Raw genomic sequence first — 18,273 nt, 5'->3', positions numbered from 1 at the left:
AGTGAGAAAAAGACAAGAAATTTTGTAAGGAATAATAATTTAAAGTAGAATCTATACATTTGTGATTTATTGTAGACTATGGAAATATTTTTCCTTCAGTTGTATGTTAGAGTGATACAGAGCAAAACCTGATACTAAGGTAGGAAACTCACTGTGATAACAACAGGCGTGATTTTCATCTTCAAGGCACTTGCTGTGGATACATTAATCTATAGACATGTTTGTTTGCATTTTAAAGATATTTTGACATATCAAATAATCTGATTTTGTTCCACTTCTTGGTAAACACTTCCAGGGCAGAAGTTGCATTTCATCCTGAAGAATATTCTTATCAGAGGCTTGCCATTAATAATGCATTAGGAAGCATTTGTTTCTGTTGATCATTCATTGGAAAGCAGTCTTTATTACAAATGCTATGGTGATAGAGCAATTCCTGAGAGCCAGCACAGCCTGTATTGTTTTAGAAGTAAAATAAGAAACGAAATTAATATTATTGTAGAAAAAAAAAAAACGAGCATGTGGAATGCCAACATACCAGTGAGGATTTATGGCAGGAGGTTGGCTCCAGACCCCCCATCTTATTAATGTGTCTCAGTGGCACGTGATGTTGTCCCAGGCCTGTGTCCCCCTCCGGTCCCGTTCGTGCTCGTCACCGCCTGCCCCGTGGCACTGGCTGGGTGCTGTAACATAACCTGTGCCGGGGCAGGCACCCCCCTAGAGCCCCTCCTCCATGCAGTTTTGGTATGGTCATGGATGCAACCAGCACAAGATAAATTGGTTTTGAGACCTAGAAACCATTTCGCATCCCTTTTTTAAAAGAGAAGCTATTTTTTTACAAATTATCAATACATCAATAGTAAATACAGGGCACTTGTGAGGAGCAGCATGGTCTCGTGATTAGGCTTTCCTGGGAACTGTAAAAAAGCCCTACCACAGTCTAACATGCTTTGGTCAATGGTATGTTTGTAATGCCAGCTTTGCAACCACTGTTGAGTGTTGGGGAGGAAACTCAGTTTCAGAGAATTAAAACTAAAGCTTTACATGAAAAAAAAAAAAAAAAAAAGAAATTTTAATGCCTGAGTGCCCTCTTCGCCGTGCTGCGGGTCGGTGCCAATCCATCTATTTCGCTGAGGTTTTGCCAGTGGACCCCACTGAGGCTGTGGCCCAAAACGCAGAGGTGGTGTAACCTAGTGCCTGATCCATCAGAGCGATTTTCCAAGTGCTTTTCAACCACTTTTCTCAGTTGTTTCTCTTGACAGATGTATGATTTTGTATCCCTGCAGTTCTTACCCTACAGTCACCCCAACAGAAACATCGATATTTACTAACACTAATATTCAGAATTAAGTAATATTGTTTCACAACCACGCTTTTGATTTTTTCTGTAGGCTTTCCTGATCTCTCTGCTCTGTCGTCTTTCCCAATATATCATCACTTTAATTCTTGACAGTATTTCCTTTTACTGATTATGTTTTCCTAATTCAAAACATAGAAATAGAGTCGCTGTTTCAGACATAGAAATAGAGTACAAACATCCCTTATAATATAGAACTCTATATTTTAAAATATTAATGACAACATCAACTTAGAAAAAATATTACAACTGCTTTGAAGTTCCAGAAGTAGCTTGAGATTTGGGGCGTCTCATTTAATGGGTGCCTTATTTAATACCCTCTCCCTGCGTGTGTCCACCATTCATTATCTCAAGCTGAGCACCCAAAGGACTATTTGCTTCTGCAAATCTGAAATCTTTTCAACTGCTAGGGATAGAAACGATTTGAGTTACCTCCAGGGGTTGGCAGGGTTTCGGGTTTTTTTTTTTCCTCGTTAGTCTACCCAGAGCTGTTGCAGACTAATTCACTGCAGGAACCTCTGTACATTGCTATATATGTGTGCATGAATAGAGAGTGACTGACTACAATACACGCGTTTAAGCTACTCGGCTGAAAATTACTGAGCATTAAAATCCACTGGGAATCACAAGACTTTCTAAATTAGGAAAGCACATGTCAGTCAGTGTGTGGAAATGAGTCCTCGTACAAGAGTAGCTTTCAATAAGAAGAATGAGTATTGTTCCCTGGAGTACATCAATCCTGGTTTGGCCACTCTGTACCGGCTTTTGGTATTTCTCTAGAAGCATGCGCTGCCTTTTGTTATTATTTTTTCCTGTGTTTTGTTCCGTTGTGCATTTCTATTAGATATGTCTCATGGGCCAGCTATCAAGAGACACCCTACTGTGCTGTGACGAATGAAAGCATTTTCAACCATAAACAAGGTATTGTGGGATTGAAAAGAAATGTGGACAATGACAAGTCCTGGGCAGCTTGTAATTGTTTAAATGTATTTTTATTATGTTGTGCAGTGACATGGGAACTCTGAAAAATTGGCTGATTTGACCTAAGGTTGAAGTGAGCAGAATGCCGTAGGGTAGATGAGGGGCTTTGGGAAGGATGGCATTTTTGTGCTTATTGAGTGTGGTCTAGTCCATCAGTATATATTTTTCCATGATTAAGCATGTATTTTAATAGTGTTTAAATGACTTTGGAGTCTGTCCCATCTCAAAAAACATATGGCACCTTGAAAATCCATGGGAAAAAGTTGATTCCTATTGACCGTCAAGCTTTTTTGTGCCTAAAACTCATGTGGACATGCATTGAAAATGGTATTTCTATACTTCCTTTGAATTAAAAAAGATAAGAGTTAGTCTGGAAAAACTGTATGGTCACAGGTGATTAATTTTTCATCAGTGACACTATGTATGCGCGGAAGAGCTTAGCAGGATGGTAGAAGACTCAAAATTTGGGCTGTATGGGCTGACTTAGTTCATTCAGGATTTGTAGATCCTTTTTGTTGCTGCCAGAGAGTCGATGTTTAAAATCGTCATCTTGATTCATTAGTAGGGTATGTCAGAACATTTTCTAAGGGTTTATTTTATTGTTCCCAAATTGAAATGCTCAAATCATAATTGCGAAGAGCAGAGGGTTAAGCAGGGATTGCGGGAGACGGAGTCTCTAATTAGAGAGATGAACCAACCTGGTATTCTGCTGCATTTGGGGTTGTCCATCAAACAATATCCTTTCACGAGGTCTGAAGCTACCTTCTAGCGAAAGAAGTAACGAGATCTCTAGATAAGACCAGCAAATGAATGAATAAATACAAGAAGTGACCGCAGGACCCACCTACCTGTGGTTTGAGTGCGCTCCGCAGGCAGCTGCCCCCCGGTTCCTGGCTGCCCCCTGTTCATCTCCATCCTGTACACCCAGAAAGATCCTCTGGGAGTTAGGGAAGTATTTAGGAGTATTTTATCTGGGAAGTCAAACGGGATTTCTCCTCTGCCCCAGAGTCACAGTGGTGTGTCAGGCCTGCCCTGAAACCAGTGCCATTTTTAAGACCCTTTCCATTAACTTTACTGGCTTCTCGTTCAGTCCACTCTGCTTTCCAGGTATTGCTTCTTGTTTCATCTCCTGAAAAACAGGGTAGTATTCTCTGTATTTTCAGTTAAAAATAGAAAAATAGAGGTAAATTCTTCTAAAAAATGTATGCCTGCAATCAAGACACTTTTTTTTTTTTTTTTCCCCCCCAAAGGAAACTCACGCTGTGATTGCAGCCAGCAGCAGAGAGTCCCCACTGAGAAGCTTAGAACCATCCTTAAAGCAAACAAAAAGGAAATACAAAACTATTGTTGTGGCTACTCCTTATTAAAAAAAAAATTAAGCATTTTCCTCAGTTTTATAGCTATATAGATACATAGATATATGTCGGTCTCCTTCCACTTGCCTCAGCAGCAGGGAGTTGCACCAGTGTGAGCTGAAGGAGAACCAACGTCATTTTTACCTCTCGCTTACAGAGTATTTCTTAGCGATTTATGCTGCCATCAGTCCATACCAGACATTTGCTTTCTCCTTGAGATTGAGTATCAGCCCAGCTCACATTTATCTGCAGTACTGGCTATGCAAGCTGGCTTGACACGTTAATTTAATTTTGTGCTTCTCAATTCATACTCTTTCATTTACAATCAAATATCGGGAAAGGTTACAATTAATCAGAGCACGGGACCAGAAGCTGGCAAAGCTAATGATGTATTACTGCGTTTTGTTTGCTCTGGGGAGGAATAATTGAGGTCCTTGTGCTACAGAAAACTATTATTAGTGAGTAAAAATTATCAAAGGAGAGCGACCCGCACCCATCTCCCATTTTGCAATCTGTGTTCCTAACAATTTTCTTAAAAGTTCTTGAAAATGAAGCATTTTATTGATGTTTTTTGGCTGTTGCTGCCTTGGGGGAAAATGTGCCTTTTCACGGGGCGTTGGGGGTTTCAAGCCCTCGCTGCTGCCCTTTTCTCTGGGCTTGCAGATGATACTCAGTGTGCCCGAAGGCAATTTCCAGATGCTAATAGCGTGCCTGTCCCCAAGGGGAGAGGGCTTTCTTTGCTGCTGCTTGCTCAGCAAAGGAACCACAGGGAATCCCTGCAGAAAAAATACAGGCTGACAGGCTTAACGCGGTGTGTGCTTCCTAATTGAAAATGAACTAACTGGTGGTTGTTTAAAAAGCAAACGTGTTGCTGGGCTGAGATAGGCGATGAACGCTGAGCCCCTCCGGAGGGAATATTCACAGCCCAGCCAGGCGCCGGAGCAGCAGCGAGGTGTGCATAAGAAATACTTGCAGGCTTCCCAGGGCGGCTCAGGGTTATGCTGCTGCTGGACGCGGATGATTTCCTTGGGTTAGTGGGACACAGCATCTGGCTGCTGAAATACTCTAATAGAAAAAAAAAAAAAAAAGGGGTTTATGTAGCTATGGTGCACAGTCACTAGAAGTTCTTTTTTTAAGTAAAAATACCCATCTCACTTTGTTATTCTAGTTACCAACTTTATAAGGTTATTGCATGTTTTTATGTATGGCAAAATCGCACAGACCTTTGCTCAGTATTAGTCTGTGGGCTCATCTGGGATGGCAAGTGCCGTTGTCAGTGCTTTGCAGATGCACTTGGGACTCCTTGGTAGTTTTCAATATTACAAGACAAAATAAGGCTTTCCAGCTTCCCTAGTTTTTAACCTAAAAGAATAGCTACTGGAAGTGGAAGAAAAAAGTGGCTCTGAATTTTTCACTGGGAACAGGGTCTGGCACTCCATAAGTCAGGCAGAGTTGAGCAGACTTCTCTCTTATTTGGTGGATTGACTGAATTACTCTTATTTAGGATATAATAGAAGATACAGACTATGATTAATTTTAGGATTGAAGGCATCCTTTTGTCTTTTTATTCCAGCTGCCTCGGGTTTTACATGCTCCAAGTGCCAAAATTTGTTCTGAGGCTATTTACATAAATCTGGACTTTGAGGTTTTCAGTTCATCAGTCCCCCTGAGTGTCCCCTGATCTCACGTACAGGGGAGGGACAACCCACCAAAACCCGAGGATGGGGCCAAGTGTATGAGGCTGAACAAGAAGAGCAAGCTGTCACCTCTGAACGTGAGCTCAGGGATACGAGCTGGGCAAGGCTTTAACTTTTTGTGGGAAGGCTGTTGCTGGAAATCCTGCCCTGAGCACAGACACCCTTGTGGGAGGACCTGAATGGGCCCCTGTGGCACCCAGAATAATACAGCCACCCTCTTATTCCAGGGTAAGGCTGTAGGATACTTCTTGCCGGAAAAATACCTTCGTTTGTGACTGGGAGGCAGCACGACGATGGTCCAGTAGCTGACAGAGTCCATTTGCTTTGCTGGTCTGTCTCTCACACCTTGCATGGGCAATATCTTGGACACAGGGAATTTTCTCTGTGTGTGGGGACCCAATCTGTTGTTGGAGGTCACGCGTGAAATTTGGACCAGTCCGGGAGTCCACAGCACTGTGGCGCTCAGTGAATTATTTCTGTGCATAGAAAGGAGTGAAATGAAAAGGAGCCAAGTCTGGCATAGATCTAACAGGCAGCGTGTGCTGATTAGCATGTAATTTGATTTGTTAGGCACTAGAGTAAACAGCATTAAGTGCAAGATGCAGTGATTGCTCCTGATAGCACCCTTTCAGCATTACCTCGGTTCCTGCAGCAGCTGGATGGAGCTGTGTTCAGCAAGCGCTAGCAGAGCTGGCACTACTCCTTTCTTGGGCAGAAGCTTGAATAATACAAATACTGCCATTATAAAAGGTTTTGGGTAGCTGTATCTATAGAGCACAGCTCACACATTTCTCCTGCTATCCCTACTTCTTCCCCGTTCCCCAGTGGCACAGCTGGGACCAGCACTGCTGTGGGTTGCTCAGCCATCGTAGGCAGGAGAGGCAGTACGGTAGTCTGATTTTCCCCACCAGTATTGTGTTTTCCTCCAGTAAATGTCACGTCCGTATTTTTTCCATCATGGTTTTGGTAAAGAAAGTCCCTTGTCTTCATTCTTGTGCCACGGTTGGACCGTGGGTTGGAGGAGGCCTTCAGCATCGCAGGCCAGAGCTGAGTAGAGACTTCTCTCCTGGCTCCCCGGTTAAGAACAGACTTGCTTTTGGTCTCACACCAGCATACTGACTAAATTCTTTGCTTGTTGCAATTGAAGGACTACCTCCTTCAAATCTCCCATTTCTAAATGAAAAATGAATGTGCTACATCATTTCAGCATAAGGATAAGCAAAGTCTTGCTACAGAAATACCCCACTGAAGCCACATCATGATGAGTCCTGTTTTTTCTTTCTGCTGGAGCTACCTCAAGCCTACTGCCATCAGTAGCAGCTGTTGTTGGGCCAGGCTCCCCCAGCCTGCCTCGTGTTGAGTATCACCTTGTGCCACGTATGTGGTGTTGAAATCAGCCAGGCTGTTCGTTGGCAAAGCACATGCAAGTAGAGGACAGACATCCTGGTTGTGCTCATCCCCACAAAAATAGCAACAAATTAGGAGTACGACACCTCGTTTCCTTTGGTTCTGCGGGGGCGAGCGCAGGAGGAGCTGGAGCGAGAGATGGCATTTGCTGAGAGACCTGGCAGGATCAGGGGTACGTTGGAGGCTGTCAGGAGGAATTAAGTTAAGGGTGAGCGCCCTGGCATGGGGAGGGCTGGGTGAGGATGCCACAGCGGCAGCCCCGCAGCCACGTACCTCCCTTTGCCCCTGCTAAATGCAGGCGATTGCCCCGTTGTCTGTGGGATGTTTTCCTAACTAATCCCACTAGAAAATTAGGGTTTCTTAATGACTGCGAGGGGCTTGCTGTTTTGCGTGACAGAGAACGGATAGGTGCCTGAATGAGCTTCTTTTTTAGTAAAATGTATTTTGTGCTCTTGATAGAAATTTCATAACATTTGTGTTGTATGCGTACTTTCTGGCATCCTGGGGAACTGGAGAGGTCCATCATTTCTCTTCAAAGCACTTAGCTCTCCAAGGCTTATCAAATTGCTTTACGAATAAGACGTACCTTTCTCATTTATTCACTTGTCCGGGGTGTTTTCTACTTCCACACCCGATTAAATGAGTAAGTGCTTTATTTTTTGTATTGTATCAATAAAGCTATGGCAAAGAGATTTAATCATCTCTCCGTTTTGAGGTCTAAGGAAAAGGACCTTGTACGGGACTGACCCAGGGCTCTTAGAAGCCAAGAGCAGGAGGTTTCACTGGCGTGGCAGCCCCAAACCCACATCCTCAGACAGCTAAGGAAAACAAGTAGCATCGTTCCCATTTTTTGGGAGAAGTCAGGGGAAATGAAGTTTCCTTGCGATTGCTGTGTATATTAATTACAGTTATTTAGAGGGACCACGGCAAGGACAGGTCAGCTTTGTAGTGAAACAGAGAGACCTCGCTGGCAGATGAAGCAAAGCAGCAGTACACAGCATTTATTATTGATAGCCGTAAGAGCTGGTCGAGGCTTTGCTCCTTTTGGTAGCACCAAGAGACTGTGTGCGGAGCTGGGCCAGGTGGCCATAGAGGGAGTCCGGCCCCACTCCCACGGGGCTGAGACCACCATCAGCCAGGTTTCCCAGTCACCTTTCACAGGCACAGCCCCACAGGGGATGTTCTGCAGCCATCCAGACGCATAGCATTTGTCTGCATGGCTGAATCCATCCCTTGCTGTGCAAGGTACCAGTATTACTCCCTGTCTCTCCTGCTGTAGCTTCACGGTCGATTTAAGCTGATGTAAGGATGAGCTGAAGTCAAAAGAGGGGACAGGCCTCAGACACCATCCCCATGCAAAAACATAGTCTTGGCATCAGGTTTGAGGCTAAAATACTCTCCTGAGAAAGTAATGGTCCCGCTGGGCCAAATTTCACATTTGCTTCTAGCTGCAATGGTATTAAAACAAGAGAGCGCAATGTATCAAAGAGCAATTTAAAAACAAAAGAGTAGTATCTTGTTGAATGAGTCTGCTGTATATATTTAAAAAGGCGATGTACAGTATGCCAGCTGATGTGCTTTTATTTATCTGATGTTGTTTGGGGCTCTAGAGGACTTCAAGCACCCAACAGCTGCATTAGGGTGCAAGTCTAGCGAAAAACCCTGCAGGTACTGGCATTGATCAGATGACGAAGTACACGTCTAGAGCTGATGGTTTAAAATGTGACTCAAATAGCCCCCATAGATTCACATCCCAGAGGGTGAATGAAATCAATCCAGTGCCATTGATCTGCAGCCGGCTGCGATTTGTGGAGCCCTGGGGATGAGCGGTGAATACAAGCTACTACCTGAACTGCTGGCTGCTTCTGTTTGATCCTTGAAAATAAATAATCTTTGACCACAGGCCAACCGTGATGGCTTTGGGTTAGGCTGGAAGCACCTCTGCAAGTGCCACAAGGTACCTGACATGCCACTGGCATTAAAAATAAAACGATGATGATGTTGGAAGTGGAAAAAGGGCTAGATAGAAAGGCGATCATAAGAGGTTTCAGGAGAGGAAGGTGAGGAAGATACCAGAGCTAGCAGAGATGGAGAGAGACTGTCAGAAGGGCAGGAGGTTTGGAGGGAGTTCAGAGAAGGGGAGCGAAGCCAGAGGGAGGTGTGGAAGATGGGACCTGTGAAGAAAGGCCAACAGGAGCAGGTCTGCTCCGTCTAAAGAAAATACACACAAGGGAGCCATAATCACCTGCAAACACGCAGGGGGGGCTTACAAAGCAGCCAGCAATCAGTTTTCAAATAATGGACCTGATCTTTAAATAAACTAGTAAAAGGGAATGAGGGTAGAATAAATACCTGATTTATCATCCCATCTTTTTTTGCAGCAGCAGCAACGCAGCTGTATTTTCTTCCCTGAGCTTCTCTTCTCCGCCTCCTGAATCATAAAGTCAGGGCAGCACCTTTACAGCTGAGTCTCTCCTGTGGTCCAAGGTTTTACAATGCTGCTGGCCTCCTCGCCCGGCCGCTATTTCAGGCAGATGCTGCTCAAGGGCTTACCGAGCCGTGCTTGAAATGGCCGTGAGATCAGGGCGGAGGACTATTTTGAGACAGCAGAAAGCAGGCAGAGGACTTTTCCAGGACAGGACAGTATTTCATTGACAAACAACAGGATCTCTCTCTGTTTCCCTGGGACCAGGATTTTTTCCTTGCCTTATGCAGCAGGTTTCTGGAGTCCTTCAGAAAGTCAATTCTGAACTTGCCTCAATATAACCATTAGGCTCCACTTTGCTGTAAGGTGGGACCCACCAAACCCAAGGGTTAAGCCAGATTGTGAGTGTATTGGCTGTTTTCTATACCTAGCAAATACCTTCATCCCTTTCAGTTTGCGGTTCTTGCGTCCTTCCACTTTGCCTCTGAAACCTCTCTTGCCCCAGCTATCTGCTCGTGCTGCCTTCCCCAGGCTTCTCAGGAGGGGCAAAGCAGACAGCAGGAAGGCAAACAAACCCACTTTTGTCAGGAGATAACAACTAAATAGTTGACCAAAATGCTCGCTTTCTGTAGAGTAAGTGCTCTAACAATTAGCTTTACTGGGCAGCCAGGTCAACCCAGGTCTCTCCAGCAATGCACGAGCTGGGAAGGTCACGTTGCCTCCAACAGCCTCCAGTTCCTTGCTTGCACAGCGTTGGACTCCTCTCTCTTCTCCACATTATCTGTTACGAAGACCAAAGGAGCTGATCCTTCTTCCTGGACCTTAAAAGGAGTAGGGCCATCACTGTAATGAATCCTACCTTAGTCTGCTGGCTGGGAGCCGGCAAGCTGCACCTACCTGGGCATAAACCCAGGTGCTTCGGGCACGCGGCTCCCTCACAGCAAATCGTTTCTCTCCTGAAGGAGAAGTCACGCCATGTAAATATGATCGTTATAGCAGCTGATACCTGATATTGTTTTTAAGCAGGACCCTTTATGAATGCAGATGAAGGCCCTTAGGCCAGGCTGGAATTAGATCTGAGCTCTCCGTCTATGTGCATCGCTGCAATGGCGTAGGAATAAATCCCCTTTTAACTGCTGCTGGGTGAGATCAAGATATGAACATAGCGGGGCCAGGCTCTCATCTGGGATGGGTTGTCTCTTCTCCAAGATCTGGCGTATAGATTTAAGATGCAAAGCTGTGTGCGCGTTTGCTCTCGTGGCATGTCGGGGCACGGCTCGCCCCTTACGCTGTGTGCTGTCCTCCAAGCAAAGCCGTACGCTGCTGCTGGTACTGCTCAGGGCTGTGAGCTTTCACGGGACGCAACTTGCAGCACGAGCAGCTAGCAGAGAGAGGAGTAGAAAGTAAGACCCGGGGCTTTCTCTGCTGGGAATAGAGGCATTTCCTTGTTTCATAAGGTATTATGAACATGCATAGATTAGAGACTGGGTTAGTTTCTTAAAATCTCAGATGCTGTGAGAGGAGGTCAGATAAGTGCTTTCCTTGCATAGATCTCAAAGACAGTATGTGCGGAGTAAAATTCATATAGGTATTTGGCTAATAACATCTACTAAAATTATCTATGCAGCAGAGAGAATGGCTGCAGGTTGCAACAAAGCATAAAGATTTTTTTTTTTTTTTCTTTTCTTTCCGGTTTCCCTATGACTTCTCCAGATTTTTCCACCATGTTCGGGAAAAAGAAGAAAAGGCTTGAAATCTCTGGGCCCTCTAACTTCGAACATCGGGTTCACACTGGCTTTGACCACCGGGAGCAGAAGTTCACGGGACTACCTCAGCAGTGGCACAGCTTGCTGGCGGACACGGCAAACAGGCCGAAGCCTATGGTGGATCCCTCATGCATCACTCCTATCCAGCTCGCGCCTATGAAGGTATTGTGCAAAGTCACCTTTGAATTTCCTAACCTACCTTTAATTGCATGTAACGTTAATGAAGTAATACCAATAGTGGCTGTCCCGGGAGGCAGGGGTGGCTGGGGAGTGTGCAAGTACAGAGAGAGCTGCAAATCCAAATACTTAATAGTCGAGCTGTAAGGAAAGAGAGTTATATGTATAAAACTTGTACAAACGTCCCAAAAGAGTGGAGTCACAGGTCTTGCAGGGACTGTGCCTTCACGCTCCCAGGCTGCAGAAGAAAAAGCTACAAGTCCCAGTGGAGGAGGCCCAAAATGATGCTCCTCTGCAGCATAAAGCTCCTTGATAATTAATTTAAGAACAGTGCTTTAGGCAAAGGCAGTTTGGAGCAAGGAAGAGAGGGAAAAGTACACCAAAGGAAAAAAATTAAATTGCTTTTTCAGCCGGGCAGGGAGCTCAGGGAGGGATCTCATTGCCACCCGCTGCTGCCCAGAGGGGCTAACACAGGTGATGGAGCTGAGCTCCTCGATGGGTGGTAAAATGAGGGGAAACAGCCCCAGGTTGTGGCTTGGGAGGTTCAGGCTGGACAACTGGGGAAAAAACTTAGCTCGGAGGGTAGAGCAGCACTGGACAGGGCACCAGCGCGGCTCTGGGATCCCCATCCTTAGAGGCTCAGGATTCCGGTAGACAACTTTGCCCGGATTTAGCAGTGTTTCTGGGATTGCACATCCTAACATCCCAGTAAATCGCACCTGTGTGCTGGTGGTTGCCTGTAGCCCGCCAGCCATGTGCGTCTCGCCATCATGCAGCTGCAAAGTAAATTTAGGATTTCATTTTCACATGGATTTTTCTGCAGCAAGGGAAAAATCAGATAATCCAGAGAGCACAGACCCTGTATTTATATTTGATAAGTGCTCTTTGCTAAATTTACGTTTACTGCCTGCTCCTGAAGGACACTCATCACTTGCTGTTCAGGACTGCTGCGTGTTGCTACAGGACAAGAGGGATAAAACCAAAGTCTTGATTTTTTGCTGTAGTAAAACATCTTACTGTATAATAGAGGCCCAGAATAATGAGGAAAAAAGTAGGCAAACCTTTTCCTGCTAGGGGAGGAGAGCAACTTTGTTCCACAGTGCTTCTTAACACCAAAAATATCCCTGGATATTTTGACATGAATGTATAAAGGTGTTTTAAAGGGGGGGGGGGGGGGGGGGGAATCAGTTTACTATCTTGTAGCAGTACCATCTCTTTTCTGCAGTTCTTGAGCCATAAATCCATAAGCTTAAAAATGTTTAAAATGTATTAGCTTTCTCAGCACCATACAGGCAATATGACTTTGGGTCTCAGGCTGCAAATGGACATATGCATAGCTTGGTTTATGTGCACAGTCCCATTGAAGCAATACACAATGCGGGGTGTGAAGGGTCAAGCCCCAAATGAGTAATTGCTGCATTTTGAAGTGGAGAAAATCCCTGTCAGTTGTTTCCAAGAAACTGTCAATTCTTGCTTTTCTGTCTGTGTATCAGAGGTCTACATATGTCTGTATATCAGGGGTCTATATATGTGCATATACCAGGGATGCAATTCTGAACTAAACCATCCTGTGCCAGGAAAGGGCTGGGGCCTGGAGGCAAAATGCGGCTCCCAAGCCGAGCTCATTCTTCCAGTGTAGCCTTGGGCCGTGGTAGTCCTTGATGCGGCCGTGCATCCCACGACGTGTGTGTCCCGGGGACAGGATGCCTGCAACCTGGTACCCATCTCGGCAGTGGCCGTGGGGCTCAGCCCAAACAAGCCCGTCTGCAGAGGGACCTGTGAGAAGCGTTTTCTGCATAGATGGAAGATGTGAATTTAGAAACAGATTACCCAAATTGCAGTTAATTGCATGCCACCGCTCCAAAGGTATAGTTAGATGAGGAAATGGGGTTAAGACTGAAGGTTTCAAGAAATTGTGCCTTCACCCTCCAGTTACTTTCCCTATCTGAGACTCAGTTACAGCCTGTTGAAATGGGCCTCCATAATAGTGCTAGAAAAGACAGGTTAGTTTTAATAGCAACTAAGAGGCATTGACTGTCATCTGAGAATTTGCTTTTAACTCTGTTGCAAGATACCATTTTACTGTATATTTATTAAGAATTAACATGCCTTGTTTTGATATATCTTAACTTATGGAGAGAAACTGAGTTGTGGCCGCTTTAAAACTAAGAATATTTAATGTTGCTAAACTAGTTCAGCATAATAATTTAATTTAGATGAGTTTTTTATGTATGTACACGCACCAGCACCTCTAGTTCTGTTAAACGGTTATTGAGGCACTGAGGATTTCATAACTTCAGTGAGACCGAAGATTTAAAATGCACTTGCAGTTCGCGAAGATAGGAACCGAAGGTTCCGAGATCTCAATATTGTTTACAACTTTTTTTTTTTACTCTTTTCCACCCACAAGTTGATAGTTTAATTAACGCACTTGTGAACGCACTGAGGTGTAGCAGAAGATTCATAATTGTGTCTTGAGTCACAGTATTAAGTTAGGCGGAGGCATTTGGCCAGAGGTAGTGCTGTGGTTTCAGGTCATACAGCAGCTCTGTAACTCCGCTATTCTGCTCTCCTAAATTTATTCTCTGTTCAATTACTTCAGTATTGACTACCTGTATGGTGTGAGGCAGAAGCATTCCTGCTAATAGGTGCTCCTTTGCAACTGAAGAGTAGCACAGATCATCGAGGTAGACTTTCAGAGCACAATTTCTTGTTTTTGAGACAGAACTGGTGTTTGCTTGCTTTGGGCTTCACCCAGAGCTGAAGCAAAGGAAGGGAAAGACTTTTTCTTGACTTCTGTAGGTTTTGCAGCTTTCCCGGTTAGTGGTGTTTGCTTGTTTCTCAGTCTGCAAAGCAGATAGGATCTGATGGTACATCGTGTATCCCTTTGGGTAAAACCAATGAATGATAAATAGTCTCACTGCTCCATCTATATTCAAAGGCAGCAGCAGTGATGACAAAGAGGCAGCGCCCTGGGCTCCCAAATATCCTGGGGGATGTCATCGCCCTGCCTCTGCGTTGGCTGGGATGAAAGGCTTGTAGTGCTTTTGCACGCGGGTGGCAGCGGCTTGTCATGGTAATACCAGTGTTAGAATCCCAGCTTGAGCTGACTGTGCAAATTCATTCATTTCAAGCATGAGGAGAGACAATAATGGGATTCCCCTTCTCGGTGTGGGTGACCCAGGTACCAGCAGAGTATTGTGTATGTCAGATGCTAACACGAGTCAGTAGAACGCAGCAGAAAATTTCATGAAAAATAGAAAGCAACAGTGATGTTGATAGGTGTGGGGTGTGGAGACGAGGGGTTGAAAAAAGGCTGATTTTTCACTGAAAACATCTCTGCGTGAAAAATCTGAACTGTCTGTGTCTTTCTGTACTTAAAATGGGCTTTGTGAAGTCTGAGATCCTGATGCCAGGCCTCTCAGTCCTCTTGCTTCAGTACTTTGTAGTTGTCCCGTGTGTACCTGGCGCTCACGGTTTGCGTCTTTGCCCTCAGCGCACAATATGCTTGGCCTGTCATCACCATTGCGCTACACAGGAGCTTCAGTTTTTTGCCACCCTTTGATTTTCGGAAAGCTTCAGAATCAATAACTAAGCAAATGCATTGTCCTCAGGCAGCAAAACTCATTCTTCATGGTTTCTCCACTCTGCTCGAAATATTAGCAAAACAAGCACCAGAAGCCTTATTTTGGGGATTTTTGCCAAAAGAGCTTAGCACTGGCTTTGTAAAGATGCTTCGTTAAGATGCTTAAATGTCTGCTGCTGTCAGTGGGAGCAGGACGGCGCTGAAGACTTGTTAAAATCCCTTCTCATGTTTCCCAATGCAGCGAACAGCTGAGCATCCTCGCTTCTGTCAGTTACTGGAGGAAAAAAATGCCATTTGTTTCTGAAAAAAAACACCACACTGGGGTTGTTCTTTGGTTGTCTGCGCTGGTACGTGCATGAAGCCTCCATCGCTTTGCTTTTGTTGATGCTTTGGGTAGTCTCACCCACCCACACCGTCAGGAAGATCCATGTATTCAACCTGAGGATGACATGGTGGAGGGCTTGTCCTTGAGTAAGGAAGGAGGTGGCTGTGAGTATTTGGGTGGCCAAATATGCAGAGGCATCAAGAGGGCTGCATCCTTCCTGCTGGGACCTCTGCATGTCCTTCTTCCCTGAGCACGTTGCAGTAAATCCAGCCATGCTCATGTGGTGGAATTTCATGTTTCCTGTATTTTCTCCCCCATTTTCTTCCCTTGAAAACATAGGGTGTAAGGGGATGAGGGCTTTCGCTGCCCCATGGTGTCTGACATACACCGAGATGAGCATTAGCACAGCTTGGCGATGCAGAGGGGTCAGTGTTCAGCCAGCAAAGGCAGGGCGAGATCCTCAGCTTGACATCGATGCTGCATTCTCGGCAAAATGGAAGGAGCCTCTTCTGTGCCCTGTGGGTTGAGCTGCCTTAAAAGTAGAGAAAACAACATACTTTCTATCATTTCGCCAAAATGCCCTTGAGTGCCCCACGGCTGAGCCGAGATACACATTAATTTGAGATGCACATTAATTGTGCCATTAGCCGGCGGTAGTTCATTTACCTGGTGTCCTGCAGTGTGTGGGTGTTGCAGGGCGGAGAATTTCTGTAGGGGACAGACCACAGGGTCACTGGCTTTTCTCTCTTTCATCCTCGCGTTTCAGTGGTCTAGTCTGTATGTTTTGTCTTACTAGCTTTAGTTTTTCTCACTTCTGCCTTTCAAACATTGTCCCCGATACTGGTGAGTTAACTGTAATCTTTAAAACCTGTCTAAGCTTCTACTGGTGTATTTCAGCCTCTCTGTTACACAGGAAAAATAATCAGAAAATGAGTTACTGGTCGTGGCCCTTTTAATAGCTCTGACATGAAAATCAAAGCTTCTGTTTACAGTGCATGTTGACAGAAGGAAAAACAGATATTTCTCTTCCCCATCCTATTTGGCCTCTTCAAGTATTTCCAGCAATGAAATCAAGCCTCGTTTAAGGTATCGGTTTTTTTCCTACATTGACATGCTTTCCTTGCTTAGATGGAGGACAACCGAGCATTTGCGCAGAGCCGTGCACAGCAGTGCTGAGTCGTCAAAGACCTCAAAGAGAGGAGATGAGCAGGGGTCCTTGTCTGGGCTTGAGCAGCCAGAAATGTCCAGCTCTCATTAGATAACCCCCAGCCCTCTCCTCCCGTGTGGAATTGCACAGAGGGAATGCCTGACCAGGAAAAGGGGGATTTAGAATTGAAGAGTTGTTCAAAGGCTTTGCCCGCTGCTTGGGGGTGGATGGACAAAGCGGTGGTTGTCCTGACTCTTCTTCCTCACCCTCCCAAATTTTTACCTCTCCTTGATAGCTCCTCCTTTTACTTATTCCTCCTGTGTAACCTCTGTAGATGGGACATTCTGAAGTTCTTGCTTGAAGAAGGTTGGCTTCCATCCCACCAGGCTGCTGTGGACCCACAGCACTGCTCTTGCTGGGACAGGACCTGGAAGACTACTGACATCTCGTGGGCCTTCCTTGTAACCACATCATGAAAATTCACACTTAATAACTCATGTTTCCTAATTACATGCTTTGCAATCGCACGTTGGGCCTGGCACATGCTCAGCTGGGAGGAGAGAAAGTGGAGGGGGCATCTCCAAAAAGGACAAAAGCCAACACCTTGCAGCATAGGAAAATCTGGGTAAAAGGAAAATGTTTTGCCAGCAAGCGTGGTTGAGCAGCGGGATAGCAGCCCGGAGGGGCTGTGGGATCTCAGCCTTTGGAGAGGGCAAAATTTGATGGACGATGCCCTGAGCAGCCTGACCGGGCTTTGATGTAAGCCCAGCTCTGAGCAGGAGGTTGGACTGGGTGACCTGCAGAGGTCCCTTCCAGCCTCAGTTCTTCTGTGATTGTCTTCATCTACAAGTGATTATGGTCAGATTTGCAAGTGTCCTGTGAGGCAGCCCCACTTCCAGTTTATTTTGATCACCAAACAGGAATGCATTTGATGCTACACGGTGCCAGAAGAAACTACAGCAACGTATTTAAGTAGAAGCTTTTTCTTGTAAAGGGATAACGCTTCACTCTTGAGGGCTATTTGATTTACCACGTTTTTAAGTGACAATGCTACTTCGGTTAATCTCTGTACCCCCCTGTACAGATATGATACAAATATGCCACCTAGTGTCCATGGATGTGTCTTACTGCGACATTGCTTGGAGTGAGAAGAGCCAAGCTGCCAATTTTGTGTAATCTTGCAGGGAATCTATCACTGTACAAATAAGAATTGGCTACAGTACAAATAAATGCAAGAAGTACACAGCTCAGAAGTTTTTTATAATTTATATGACTAGGTTAATATGGTCTCATACGTACTCCATTGCACAGAGGAAACTTTCTGTTCTATTTCTGATTGTCTGATTTCAGAAAATAATAGGTTTTTACGTAAGACCTTTAGAAGTATATTGCTACTGCCTGTGAAGTTGCGTTCGACAAGAGAGAAAATGCCTGAATAAAAGAGTAGGAAACAATGTTTCAGATGAATAGTTCATTTTATGGAAAACGCAGTTTCACTGTAAAGAGTGTCAGCTAGAAGAGGATACATTTTGGAAATCAGAAATTGTTTGTTTCAGGGTTTTCAGTGAAAATATTGAAATATTTTGGCTTCAAAGATCAAAGCAGCCTTGGATGTGAAGCGCCCTGGGAAGCAGACCAGAGCAGAGCTGTTATAGCAGCTCGTCTTCTGCTGCCACCACGGTGGGAGCTGCCCATCCCTCGCCACCGATGGACCCTGGGCAGGGAGGTCAGGTGAGGTGAAAAACTGCCCGAGGACAAAAGTTAGGGGAGAGGAGTGCTATTGCTCCAGTAATACTAGTTTCTTCTTTCCTTGCACCCTCCTCAGGTCTTCTCCATACCCGTATCCGCATACGTTCAGTGACATTAATACAGCTTCATCTCTGTCAAAAGTACATTAACTGGTGCACGGATTTTTTTTACTACAGCATCACACTGGCAACCTAGAGTCATCATAAAGTGAAGCCAAGTCTGTCAGTGTTTGGACAATGCCCTTAATAACATGCTTTAACTTGATCAGCCCTGAATTGGTCAGGCAGCTGGACTAAATGATCAT

General features: G+C 45.1%; 1 protein-coding gene across 3 annotated transcripts in view; it reads left to right on the top strand.

Annotated features, from left to right (window-relative positions):
* Positions 1-18,273, top strand: part of PAK5 (p21 (RAC1) activated kinase 5) — a gene marked incomplete at both ends in the record, with an annotated part of 172,196 nt that overhangs the window by 121,399 nt on the left and 32,524 nt on the right. The window contains 2 exons of one of the 3 annotated variants that reach the window (XM_082305229.1): positions 6,903-7,002; positions 10,933-11,147. In XM_082305229.1, the coding sequence (XP_082161355.1) occupies positions 10,944-11,147 (204 nt within the window). Of the gene's footprint in view, positions 1-2,210; positions 2,276-6,902; positions 7,003-10,932; positions 11,148-18,273 lie in introns of those variants that run through there. The other 2 variants (XM_082305230.1, XM_082305228.1) reach the window with 2 other exon arrangements.

This window comes from Platalea leucorodia (genome assembly GCF_965183815.1).
Source record: "Platalea leucorodia genome assembly, chromosome: 3".
Classification (NCBI taxonomy): domain Eukaryota; kingdom Metazoa; phylum Chordata; class Aves; order Pelecaniformes; family Threskiornithidae; genus Platalea; species Platalea leucorodia.
Note: the sequence above shows the minus strand (reverse complement) of the source record. Positions and strands in the feature narration are given on the sequence as shown.